General features: G+C 44.1%; 1 protein-coding gene across 2 annotated transcripts in view; it reads left to right on the top strand.

Annotated features, from left to right (window-relative positions):
- LOC137512208 (uncharacterized) overlaps nucleotides 1-12,132 on the top strand; it is an 81,690-nt gene that overhangs the window by 3,026 nt on the left and 66,532 nt on the right. For both annotated transcript variants that reach the window (XM_068234040.1, XM_068234039.1), the window contains exon 2: nucleotides 10,920-11,311. Coding sequence is in view for 1 of the 2 variants with exons in the window: in XM_068234039.1 (XP_068090140.1) it covers nucleotides 10,977-11,311 (335 nt within the window). In the remaining variant the exon portion in view is untranslated. The remainder of the gene's footprint in view (nucleotides 1-10,919; nucleotides 11,312-12,132) is intronic.

Here is a 12,132-nt window from a genome sequence, read left to right as displayed (position 1 = left end):
TTCCACTGGCTGCGAATCTGCATAGTTTCTGTTGCGTTTGCATTTTGAAATATGCATTCTCAGTCACTTGAATGGGAATCGCGGTAAATTTGAGCACTGCGATTTTTCCATGACTATCAAGTTAATGAAAATGCATTTTTAAAAACGCAATGGAAACACTGTGTATTCGCAGCTAGTGAATGGGGATCCTAAGTGTACATCCAGCTTTAAGGTGCCCCTTAACGGTACACGTTTGCAGCCAGTCGGTACCACGGTAATCAACTGGAAATGATCGGTTGTGCCCATTAACGGCTGCATTCCCACAAGTCAGTTTGATTAGATGAATGCAATCAATCTATTTTTCGTATCGCTCCCATAGATCTGATTGGATTGGTTAGCAGGAATTCAACCTTTCATGGGTACCACCGATCAATTACCGTGGCACTCATAATCGATCAATGGGCTGCAAAATTGTCCTGTTAATAGGAAAAGGGAGTAGGCACACGGAAAGCCACTCATACTGGAACAACTCTCCGTCCCTCTACCTCTTCCGTTGTCCCCCCCTTTTGTACAACATACACACAGGATGCGTAAGATACTCGTGCTACCATATATAAATCCAAAATAATCTGTGTGAAAAAATAATTATTCACATATTTATTGTAAACTGAATGGCCCACATCTAAACTACTGTCTCACCTGTGATGGGGGAACATAAGATTAAGACACTTAGCTCAGTAGTGGAAAGCCTCCAGATGGTCCAGATGCTTTCTAGATCTTCTTCAAGCCCACCGTCCCTATGCAGGACTCATTTCATCTTTTGGTCACGCTCTGGCTGTGGACAAGTACATCTGTACAGGACATGCGCAAGTACGATCCATGCATGCCCAGTAGAAGGAGTCACTCATGCACGTTTTTTTTATCCTCCATGCAAGAGCACTTCATTCTATTGGGCATGTGCAGACCTTACTCACACATGCCCTGTCCAGATGTTCTCCTACATGATGGAAGCATTGTGCCCCCTAGTCCCTCCTCTACGGAGCGCAAGCAACACAGACTTACTTGCCTCCTCCATGGTCCAGGGAGTGCAAATATTGGCAAACAGGGAGGGAGGATAGATGCCAGCCTTGGCCTGGCCCTGATCCCATTGGTGCCAACATCTAACAAAGCGCTAGGCCATACATGTCAAACTCTGGCCCGCAGGCCAAATCTGGCCCTCATAGCCATTAAATTTGGCCCTCAAGTGATTTCCCTACTTTGCATTATGTTTGGCCCACTATAGACCACCAGGGAAACTATATTGGAGGTGAAGCCCTAGAACACCAAGGATGCCATATGGGGGAGGTAGGGAAAAGCACTAAACACTAGGGAACTGTATAGGGGAGGGTGGAAGCCACTAGACACCAGGGAACTGTATAGGGGTTGGGAGGGAGGCCATTAGACACCAGGGAACTTCATAAGGTGACTAGTAGACATTGAGGTTGGCCCGCAACTAGGTCTCAGTGTTCAGTTTAGGCCCACTTTGTATTTAAGTTTGACACTCCTACACTAGGCTAATCATTCAGCCACTGTTAAAGAGGCAGCCAATCAGGAGAATCCACTCACTTTGCAATTGGCTCCAATACCTCTGTGGATAGGACTTAACACGCGTCTTGCACTGTAATATTGGGTGCAGAGAGGCTCCATCCTGACTTCATTGGTCTTACACTGACACATGAGCCACCTACTTTCTACTATAGCCAGAGACAGCATCACGTAGGGGACAAAAAACTATTTTACTATACCCAAAGTTTTATAATATCTGCATTTGTTACACAAGGCATTTCCCCCATAGAATTATAATGGAGTTTGGCCGGAACCTTGAAAAGTAGTTTACTATATCAAAATCTTTACTGAAATGAGATTATGCTGTATATATAATAAATAAATGTTATACAAAGTCCAGAATTCAGACAAGACGCATAACATGTATAGTGCGGTGGACTCAAAGCGCTTTGGGGCTGCAGCCACTTAGGGCGTGCTCCACGGGTAACCAGAATCATTAGGAAGTCCAAAGACTCCTTACCGTTTTACATACTGGTTTGAGTTGGGATCCAAACCCTACATCAAAGGCAACAGCTGACTTAACAAATTAAAGTGTACCTGTAAGGATGAGAAGTGCCCCTGTGGGGTACTTACCTCGGCAGGGGGAAGCCTCTGGATCAAAGGAGGCTTTCCCCATCCTTTTCTGTCCCTCCATTCCAGCGCTGGGACCCTTGAAAAAAAGAACTGCAGGCGCAGTAGCTCCGTCCCGCTCAGCTTTCTTTGGCAAAAGCCGGGCTGGATTGGTTCCGCCCCACAGACCTGATCGGGCTCGGCTATTTCCAAAAACCCAAATGGGCCGGAGCTAGCACGCATGTGCAAGGAGGCCGCTTTTCAGGGGTCCCAGCGTAGGAACCAGAGGAACCTCCTGGAGTGAGTGCCTCCTAGGGGAGCTTTTTTTCACAGGTTAACTTTAAGGTTTACTAAGACATGCATAAAATCTATCAAATCAATTAGTAATATGAAATGAAAAGAATTCAACAATTTTCTTGTTGCCGTTGTTTACAAAGTATATAATATAGTGGAGTCATCAAAATGAGATAAAATTGGTGTTAAAGGCACCAAAGTGGTAATTGCATCAACCTTTATGTCTGTAAAGCCAAGCAAAGTTGGTTCGCAGCCTCTGTCAGGATGCTTACAGTATATCCAATTGCAGCCATGGATTAAGATGACAGAAAAGAACATCAAAGCCTGTCAGTAATTTAACAACATAACACTACAGACACATTCTGGAAACCCAAACTGAGAATTGTGGAAAAAACCTTGGTTAAATCAGATTTGAAAAAGCTACAGCCATAAGATAGCAAAGGTGGAGGTAAGTGTAGGTATGATTCATGCTTGCCAAAAAGAGCTATCACTAGACCCTCAAAACTGCTTTGCACTGGTGCATGCTTCACACTGGCCATACCAGTTAATCAACTAAATATTCCTATAGGAGTTTATGGTCAAGGGAACCAAGAGGCTCAAGAAACACACAAAGTGGAAGTGCAGCAGAAACACTTTCTACAACTACAGGGTACAACAGCTGCAGGTTATGCATTCCAGTGATGGACAATCATTCCCATGCCACAAGGTGGAGATCTTTAGGTTCCAAGACTTGAAGAAAATACATTTAATTGGCATCTGCAGAAATGGGTTCTGTGCTGGGGAAATCTGTAGTGTCCTTCCACAACGACTCTCTGTAGCAGATACAGTTACTTTTAGAAAAAAAAGTTTTTTTTTTCTAAAAGAATGAAATCTAGGTGAACAATCCAAGGGCTTGATTCACAAAAGCCCCATCTACACGATACAATTCTTTGTGCGATGTGATTATGATTCTATTTACGATCCGATTAAATCCGACATGTCCGATCGGGATTCAATTCGATTTGCCATTGCAAAACAATGGCAAATTAAATTGAATCGAATCCGGGGGGCGTGACCGGAAGCTCATGAGGTAGAGACGCACTTCGGAGAGGCTCCATGCTTAAACCCGTTTTAAAGATGTTCGCCGGCACCCTGGCTGCCCTTAATACCACCCAGGACACAGCTAAGAATCCCCGCAACCCGCAGCCCTTCTCTCCGGTCATGACTCGCAGAGCCACAGAAGCGGCGGCGAAACTCCGCCAATTCAAGCATACCAGCCAAGATGGCGCCGACACTCCCAGTGTCTCCGGCACTCCAGACAACCTCTCGGAAGATGAATTCTCCCAGCCAGCACCACTACCAAGCCCGCTTGAACAGCTCCTGGAGGGGGTCTCAGCATGTCAGGCGAGTCTAGCTGTCATAACTGTTAAACTAGAAGAGGTTTGCACGGATGTCTCGTTAGTGAGGCAGGACATACAGAACCTGAGAGCGCGTGTCACCCAAGCGGAAGACCGTATAAGTTCGCTGGAGGACTCCACTAGGCCTCTGCAGCCAGCAATGCAAGCAACACAGCGGGAACTTAAAACTTTGCACTCCAGGCAAGATGACCTCGAAAACAGGAACCGCAGATCCAATATTAGAATCGTAGGCCTGCCCGAAAAGGTAGAAGGCCCCAATCCAGAGGTATTTGCGGAAACACTCCTGACCGACATCTTTGGCAGAGATACTTTCTCTTCAGTATTCATTATAGAGCGGGCGCATCGCATCTCACCTAAGGTACCCCCGCCCGGTGCCCCACCACGCAACTTCACCTTCAAAGTCCTGAACTACCGCGACAGGGATACCATCCTCCGTGCCGCAAGGAACAAAGGGGAAATCACCTATCAAAACGCCAGAATTTCCTTTTATCCCGACTTTTCCCTGGAAGTCCAAAAGCAACGTGCACTATTTACAGCAGCTAAAAAGCACCTTCGAGACCTACACATACCATACTCCATGATGTATCCTGCCAGGCTGCGTGTGGAAGAGGGAGACCGCACCCAGTTCTTTGCAGCCCCACAAGAGGTATTTAACTGGCTCGAAACTAGGCCGCGAAGCCCCCGTGTTCGCCAGTCACCTTCAAGATCGCCTGAACAGTGAGTAACTTTCGCTTTACACCTCACAAGAGACCCTTCGCCCAGATGGTGGTGAACAAGACTAATCTTTCACCCGTATCGCCTTGCTGAACCTTACCCACCTAGAGGCCAAGGCCTCAGAGTCCTAACTACCTTCCGCAACAATGGCTGTCCTGATTTGTGACGCACCTACTTTTAGTATACCTACAGCGGCCTTTACCATCTGCCTATGCAACATCTTCCTGAAAACTCATATACACATACTTGGATACCTACATAGGCTACTGCTGATCCTGAGTATCTTATGGCAAGCAGTTCTGTTGTACTCCAGACCCTGCTATAGCATGGATGCAAAAAGGAGGCTTGCTCAGTGAACAGCAACCACAGTGTTGCACGTTATTATGGGTGCACTATCATGCTTTGCATGGACTAATGTTTTTTTTTTTTTCTCTATTATGCCAGTAACCGACAACAGATATCTCTGCACTGTACCCCCCTTACCCTGTCATCCCTCCCCCTTTTTTCCATACTCAACCCCCCCCTGCCCAAACCCCTCGTCCTAATCCCCCCTCCCCCCCTTTTAATTTTTCCTCTTCACCCCTCCCCCCCCCTCCCATCCAACACCTGATTGTTGACAGTGCATTGTGACATAGCATAATGGATGTGAATGTGGGACATTTCTGGGACTTGGGCATATAACTTATACTGAGTTCAGTAACTGGCCGGGTGCCTGATGGAATATGTCATTTCCATTCTTTTTGGGGCACGGACCCCCCCCTCAGATCTCAAGTGCAACCCCCACCTCTAGCACTAATGTGTCTCTACCTCGTGCTTCTGTTGTGTTATCTCCTCAGCTACTATTTGGAGTTAGGTTATAGCTTCTATGTTAGCTGGATATACGTTATTGGGTTTGGGGTTAAAGCCCTCCTCGTTTTAAAGGAAGGGCAGGGTGGGCATTGGGATCTACTTTTAGTAACCATTGTAACTGGTGCAATTCAGTATTATGCGTGCAGCTATAGAATGAACACATGCTATTTTTATAATGATATAGAACATTGCAAATTACTTGGATATACTGTCAAATGGCATCTCAGCTAACCTTAATTACATGGAATGTACGAGGAGTGAACGATAAGATAAAGAGGCAAACACTGCTATCCTATCTCTACAAACAAAAACCTGACATAGTGGCTCTTCAGGAGACCCATCTGTCGGGCACTAAAACCTTAAGTCTTCGTAGGGGGTGGATGGGCTGGGCGTATCATGCTACATTTTCCCAGACCTCATGGGGAGTATCAATCCTAGTCAATAAGAAACTTCAGTTTCAACTTATTGCCTCTCAAATTGACCCAATGGGTAGATTCATCTTTCTCAACTATACTATAGTGTGTTTGCCTCTCCTCTTATTGGTATATTATGTCCCCCCTCCATACTCGGTTACCCCTCTTAAAGAGGGTTTATCCTTCATAATGAGATACCCTGGGATTCCCGCACTATGGATGGGGGACTTTAATGCGGTCAAAAACCCAAAACAAGACAGGTTCCCCCTGCAAATAGATAAAGAAACCTCCTTCTTTATTTTTAAATGAAATAAACATGCTGGATGTATGGACCCATTTGCGCCCTGGGGAGCCAGGTTATACCTGCTCCTCAGCTACATACCGTACCCTATCGCGTATTGACTTTGTTTTGGCGTCGCCTCATCTGCTTCCACTGGTATCACAAATTAAGCTACTACCCCGTTTGGTCTTAGATCACTCCCCCATTCAGCTTTCTATACAATGGGGAACTCCTCCTCCGCCCAGACTATGGAAATTTAACCCATTTTGGTTGGATGTCATGGGAGCAGATGAGAAGATACGCAGAGAGATAACAGAGTTTATACACATTCATAGAGATGAAGATAACAGAATGCTAGTATGGGAAACCCTTAAAGCCTACCTAAGAGGTATCCTTATCAAAGCAGTCTCCTCCCATAAAATGTCAAACGTGCAAGAGGAGCAAGAACTCCAGGCACAGGTATCCTCCTTAGAACAGAAATACCTTCAGGAGCCACAGCCCACTAACTATGAAAGTTGGCAACGTGCTATTAGAAGCCTTGCCCTACACCACGAGGAGAGGGCCAAATCCTCACTTTTTTTTTCAAAAACAGACATACTATGAGCAAGGGGAGCGCACTGGTACCCTCTTAGCTAAAATTTCACGTACTTATGCAGCACCCCCTGTAATTGCATCCATCTTAGATAAGGCAGGTGCTGAGGTACGGGGCCCAGAAATTGTAAACTCCACATTTCGGGATTACTATAAGAGCCTATATCAAACTAAGTCGCCAGCAACTCAATCAGACTCTGAGATATTCTTAACTGAAATTAATCTCCCACGCCTTTCTCCTGAACAACGTGACCTACTGGACAAACCTTTTACCATAGCTGAGCTTGAAATGGCAATAGCTAGTTTCCCCTCCAAGAAAGCCCCCGGCTTGGATGGTATCCCTACTGAAATATATAAAAGGTTCTCAGAGGAACTATCGCCCTTTCTCCTAGAACTATATGAAGAGGCCTTTGAAAAGGCTACATTGCCTTCTTCAATGCGAGAGGCCTTAATAGCAGTGCTCCCTAAGCCTGGGAAGAATATACTTTTATGTGAATCTTATAGGCCCATATCTTTACTTCCGGTCGATGCTAAAATCTTGGCCAAAGCACTTGCCATTAGACTTAATACTGTAATTTTGGACCTAGTTCATCCTGATCAGACGGGTTTTATGCCTGGCAAGAACACGGCCATAAACATTCGGAGACGCATGGCAAACCTCCAATGTGCACACAGCAACCCAGGCCAGAGAGCGGTAGCCTCGCTTGACATGGCTAAGGCCTTCGATACCGTCGAATGGCCATATCTACAGGCGGTTCTTGCCAGATTTGGATTCGGAGACAGGTTTATGAAATGGGTACAAATACTATATACAAATCCCTGTGCCCGCATATGCACAAACTCCTGGGTCTCTGAGTCCTTTCCCCTTGAAAGAGGTACGAGGGAGGGGTGCCCCCTGTCCCCTCTTTTATATGCTTTAGCAGCTGAACCCCTTGCATGCAGAATCAGAGATCATCCAAATATACATGGTCTTCGTACTCCCCATACACATGAGAAAATATCCATGTATGCGGATGACACCATTCTATATTTGGCTGATATAGGCCCCTCTTTAGACCTAGCACTAGATGTAATCCAGGAGTCTGGGTACTACTCAGGTCTCCAGCTAAACAAAGGAAAATCAGTAATCTTACTCATAGACCAGCCCGACCCAGAATCATCTGTACCTGCTCCACCATTGCAAATTGTGACAACATTTAAGTATTTGGGAATTACTATCCATCTAGATCCTAAACAATACATACACAACGAGATATACCCTCTTCACCAGTTAGTCAGAGACAAGAGCAGATCTTGGACTAAACTTCCCCTTTCAGTGACTGGCAGAGTCAACCTAGTAAAAATGAACCTCCTCCCTAAAATTTTATATGTTCTCCATCATTCTCCAGTATATATTACTCAACACCTTTTTAAACGTCTAAGGTCGTTAATACTCAGTTTAGTATGGAACAATGGGCGGACGTAAATACGCTATAAGCTAATGCAAAACCCCAATGGTGAAGGCGGACTGGCCCTACCCTCATTCCAAAAATACTATATTGCGGCACAGCTACAGCAAATAGCAGCATGGTTCTCCTCAGATGTGGCTTACAAACCAGAAATATATGGCTACGATAGGGACCCCAGATGCGCTTCCCTTGCTCTAGACCTTATGAGGTGTACTTTACCTCGTGGCCCCAAAGCACATACCCTTCTTGACCAAGCAACTAAAGTGTGGCAGTGGAACCTCCGGTATTTCCCTACCACCCAAATGGAATCTCACACTCCCCTTTGGAACAACCACCACCTCCCCGAACTCATGGGCCTCCCTGATGTCCATCTCTGGGTGTCAAAGGGTATAGTCTTCCTGGGTCAGATCTTGGAGAGAGGCAGGCTTCTCTCATTCGGGACTCTATCTTCCAGATTTGACTTTTCGTCCAAATTTTACTTTAGATATATCCAGTTATCTCATGCCTTTAAAGCCCAATTTGGCACTTCAGCAGTGCCTATACACACATCCCTTATTATAGATAAAATCCATAATGGTCAACAGAAACATATGGTGGGAGAACTATACTCAATTCTTATTCAACATAAAGCCGAATTACACAACGCCCCCTCTAGGGGAAAGTGGGTGGCATGTGGCCTTGAAATTAATGATGAAGACTGGGATGATATTCTTCAGGCGGCTAGACTTACTTCCCCATCTATTAGAGAAAGCCTCACCCAGATATACATCATCCACCAAGCTTATCTTACTCCCCTAAAACTAGCTAAGTTCGACTTAAGTATGTCCACCGTTTGCCCTAAATGCTCCTCCGCTACTCCCACTTTCTTGCACTTAATCTGGGAATGTCCCCCTATTGCAATGTTTTGGAAACAGCTAGTACAATTCTTGCATGACAAAATGGGCTGCCCTGTGAAGATGGATCCTGCTATGTGCATCTTAGGTTTAATTACAGATGATTCTATGTCTAATAACACCAGAATACTTATCTCTCAAACCTTATTCCAAGCCAGACAAGAAATAGCCCAAAAATGGCTTTCAGCTGAACCTCCTACACTCCAAGCCTGGATAACTAGAATTGATCGCACTCTTTCATACAAGAAGCTCATCTATCTTCACAGGAACATCATAAATAAATTTCATCTGATATGGGATAGTTGGATAGAGAGATAGTCACTTTAAAATCTCGGTCTTCTCCTACCACACAATGTTTCCCTGCCCTCCACGTTCCCACTTGACCTTCAATAACATAACCCACTATTCCATTTAGGTTGTATCAGAAATGTTTGCCTCAAATGCACGATAATGCTTTCACTCTTTGACACCATGTAAAAGATCTAAACCTTTAAATTACAACATTTGACTTGTGTATCTCCTTATTTTCACTATGTAATTATACACCTTGTCTGATACTTTGCATATATGTTCCATATATACTTCTATATGTGCATTCTGCCTTGCACCAGGCAGTGTTGTAACTTACGCTGCATTGTTCTCAATAAACTACGCTTTGGTTTAAAAAAAAATTGAATCGAATCCCAATCAGACATGTCGGATTTAATTGGATCGTAAATAGAATAGTAATTGAATCGCACAAAGAATCGTATTGTGTAGATGAGGCTTAAGACAAATAGCATGCCTTATCAGAGGTAACACTCCTTATCAGAGGTAACACTCCTTATCAGAGGTAACACTCCTTATCAGAGGTAACACTCCTTATCAGAGGTAACACTCCTTATCAGAGGTAACACTCCTTATCAGAGGTAACACTCCTTATCAGAGGTAACACTCCTTATCAGAGGTAACACTCCTTATCAGAGGTAACACTCCTTATCAGAGGTATAACTCCTTATCAGAGAGAACACTCCTTATCAGAGATAAAATGCCTTGCCAAAGTTAACACGCCTTATCAGAGTAGTCTAGCAAGCGCTACGAACTTATGCCTGCTAAGTGGCAATGACGAGAGCTCCACTCGTCCTGCCCTGAGCCCCTGCGAGTCCAATCACTTTAAAGAACTTTATCCCTGCACTTTGATTGGCCCAATAGAATAAGTGTGAAGATAATGTCCTTTAAAGTGATTGGACCCGCACGGGCTCAGGGCAGGGCGAGTGGAGCTCTCGTCATTGCCAATTAGCAGGCATAATTTTGTAGCGCTCGCTATATTACTCTGATAAGGCATGTTAACTTTGATAAGGCATGTTATCTCTGATAAGGCATGCTATTTGTCTTATGCTGGGATTACACAGGTCAATTCTGGCGCTCGATTCTGCGCCCGATAGTTTTGCCCGCTCGATTCTCTTATCTTCCACTTGTTTTTCTTATCTTTTTTCAATTCACTTCAATGATGAATCGAGCGGCAAAGCGATCGAACGGTGATCGAACATGTCGGAAATTATCTCTCGAACCATCTTAATGGCTCAAAGTCGAGCCGTGTATTCCCAGCATTAGTGAATCTAGCCCCATGTTTGCAATAATCAGTGGTAAGATTTTGATGCAGAGGTTTTGTGTGATTGGTATGTAGAGTCAAGGATTTTTTTTCTCCTGGTGTAAATCAGTCCATACTTTGCAAGGCCTTCATTATATGATTTATTTATTTTTTGCCTTTTACTGGATCAGCTGAGGTTTCTACAGATTTTTTACTACTTTCAACTAAATGGAGATATTTATTTCAGTTAACTTTGTGATGCCTATGGTTCTCTATAAATGACTGCATTTAGACACAATTGTTTGTTTCTAATTTTTTCCAAATTTTTTTTTCACAGGAGGACGTCATTCCTGAACTCTGCTCCTTTCAGTTTTCAGTTTCTTTGTATTGACAAATGAAGAGTCCTGCAGTGGATTTCTACAGTGAGATGGGAGAGATGGTTACCATGATGCTTTTGTTGAGGAGGAGAAAGAAAGCCTTGGAGCAGAAAAGGAAACGTCAGCGACGTTTTTGGGTGCATCCTATGATCTCTCAGAGGCTTTCCATTGGCCACTTCCCTCTGCTGTTTAGAGAACTTCGGAAGAACCCTGAGAAGTTTTTCAGCTACACTCGGATGTCTGTTGCTACATTTGATTCCCTTTTGGTGGTATTGCGTCCTAGGTTAATGAGGATCACTACTAACATGAGAAAAAGCATCACCCCTGAAGAACGTCTTATTGTAACTCTAAGGTTTGTACTTCACATTTTCACATATATATTTAAGTCACCAACGTTGGATTGTAATCTAACTATGACTCAACTACTGTCTACCTCCCCACCTATTACCTGTCTGGCCTCAATATTGGTAAAGAGTTTAGAATAGATGATACAAAAGAAGTTATATAGGGAGATGCATATAATTAATTACTTAAAGGACAATTATCAATACCAAATGTTCTAAAATTACAATGTACAAATTTTGTCAGAAACATGAGCGGCAAAAGCTGTAATTCATTGTGTGTAGGTTTTATCTGCTTTGGATTTATTAGCAAAGGAAGTCTGTTCTTTGTGAGAAAAGTGACAATACAGCCGATGCTTGTCTATGCATCTCTCAAAAGACTACAGAGTATTTTCCTTCCACAGCAAAAAATTATCGGGAGGCATATCGCAAGAACGGAGGGGCTGAAGAGGACGGCCAGGGAGGCTACGGTCCTCATGGGGCTGGAAGAAGCCCCAGGTAAGTATAAATACACAATATTTTAACATCTCAGGTTCTCTTTAAGTATTAATATCCTGCCTTGGTATCAATTTCCCACACAAAAAAGAATGTTTACTTGCTAATAACAGATGCATTTCCTTCTGCTGGCTCTGCACAAGTCAATACATTATTCTCCTGAGACAGTCAACCCTCCAAGCCTGGGTTGCTTACCTGGACAGCTCATGCAGAGAGGCAAAAACTTCAGACATACCTTCGCCGCAACTTTTCCTGTGATTTTCTTTCCTGCAGCCGACGATTATTTGCACAACCAGGAATCATTTCCCATGATTTTGAGCTGTGGATATGTGTGCGC

The sequence above is a fragment of the Hyperolius riggenbachi genome, chromosome 1 (assembly GCF_040937935.1).
Source record: "Hyperolius riggenbachi isolate aHypRig1 chromosome 1, aHypRig1.pri, whole genome shotgun sequence".
NCBI lineage: Eukaryota > Metazoa > Chordata > Amphibia > Anura > Hyperoliidae > Hyperolius > Hyperolius riggenbachi.
Note: the sequence above shows the minus strand (reverse complement) of the source record. Positions and strands in the feature narration are given on the sequence as shown.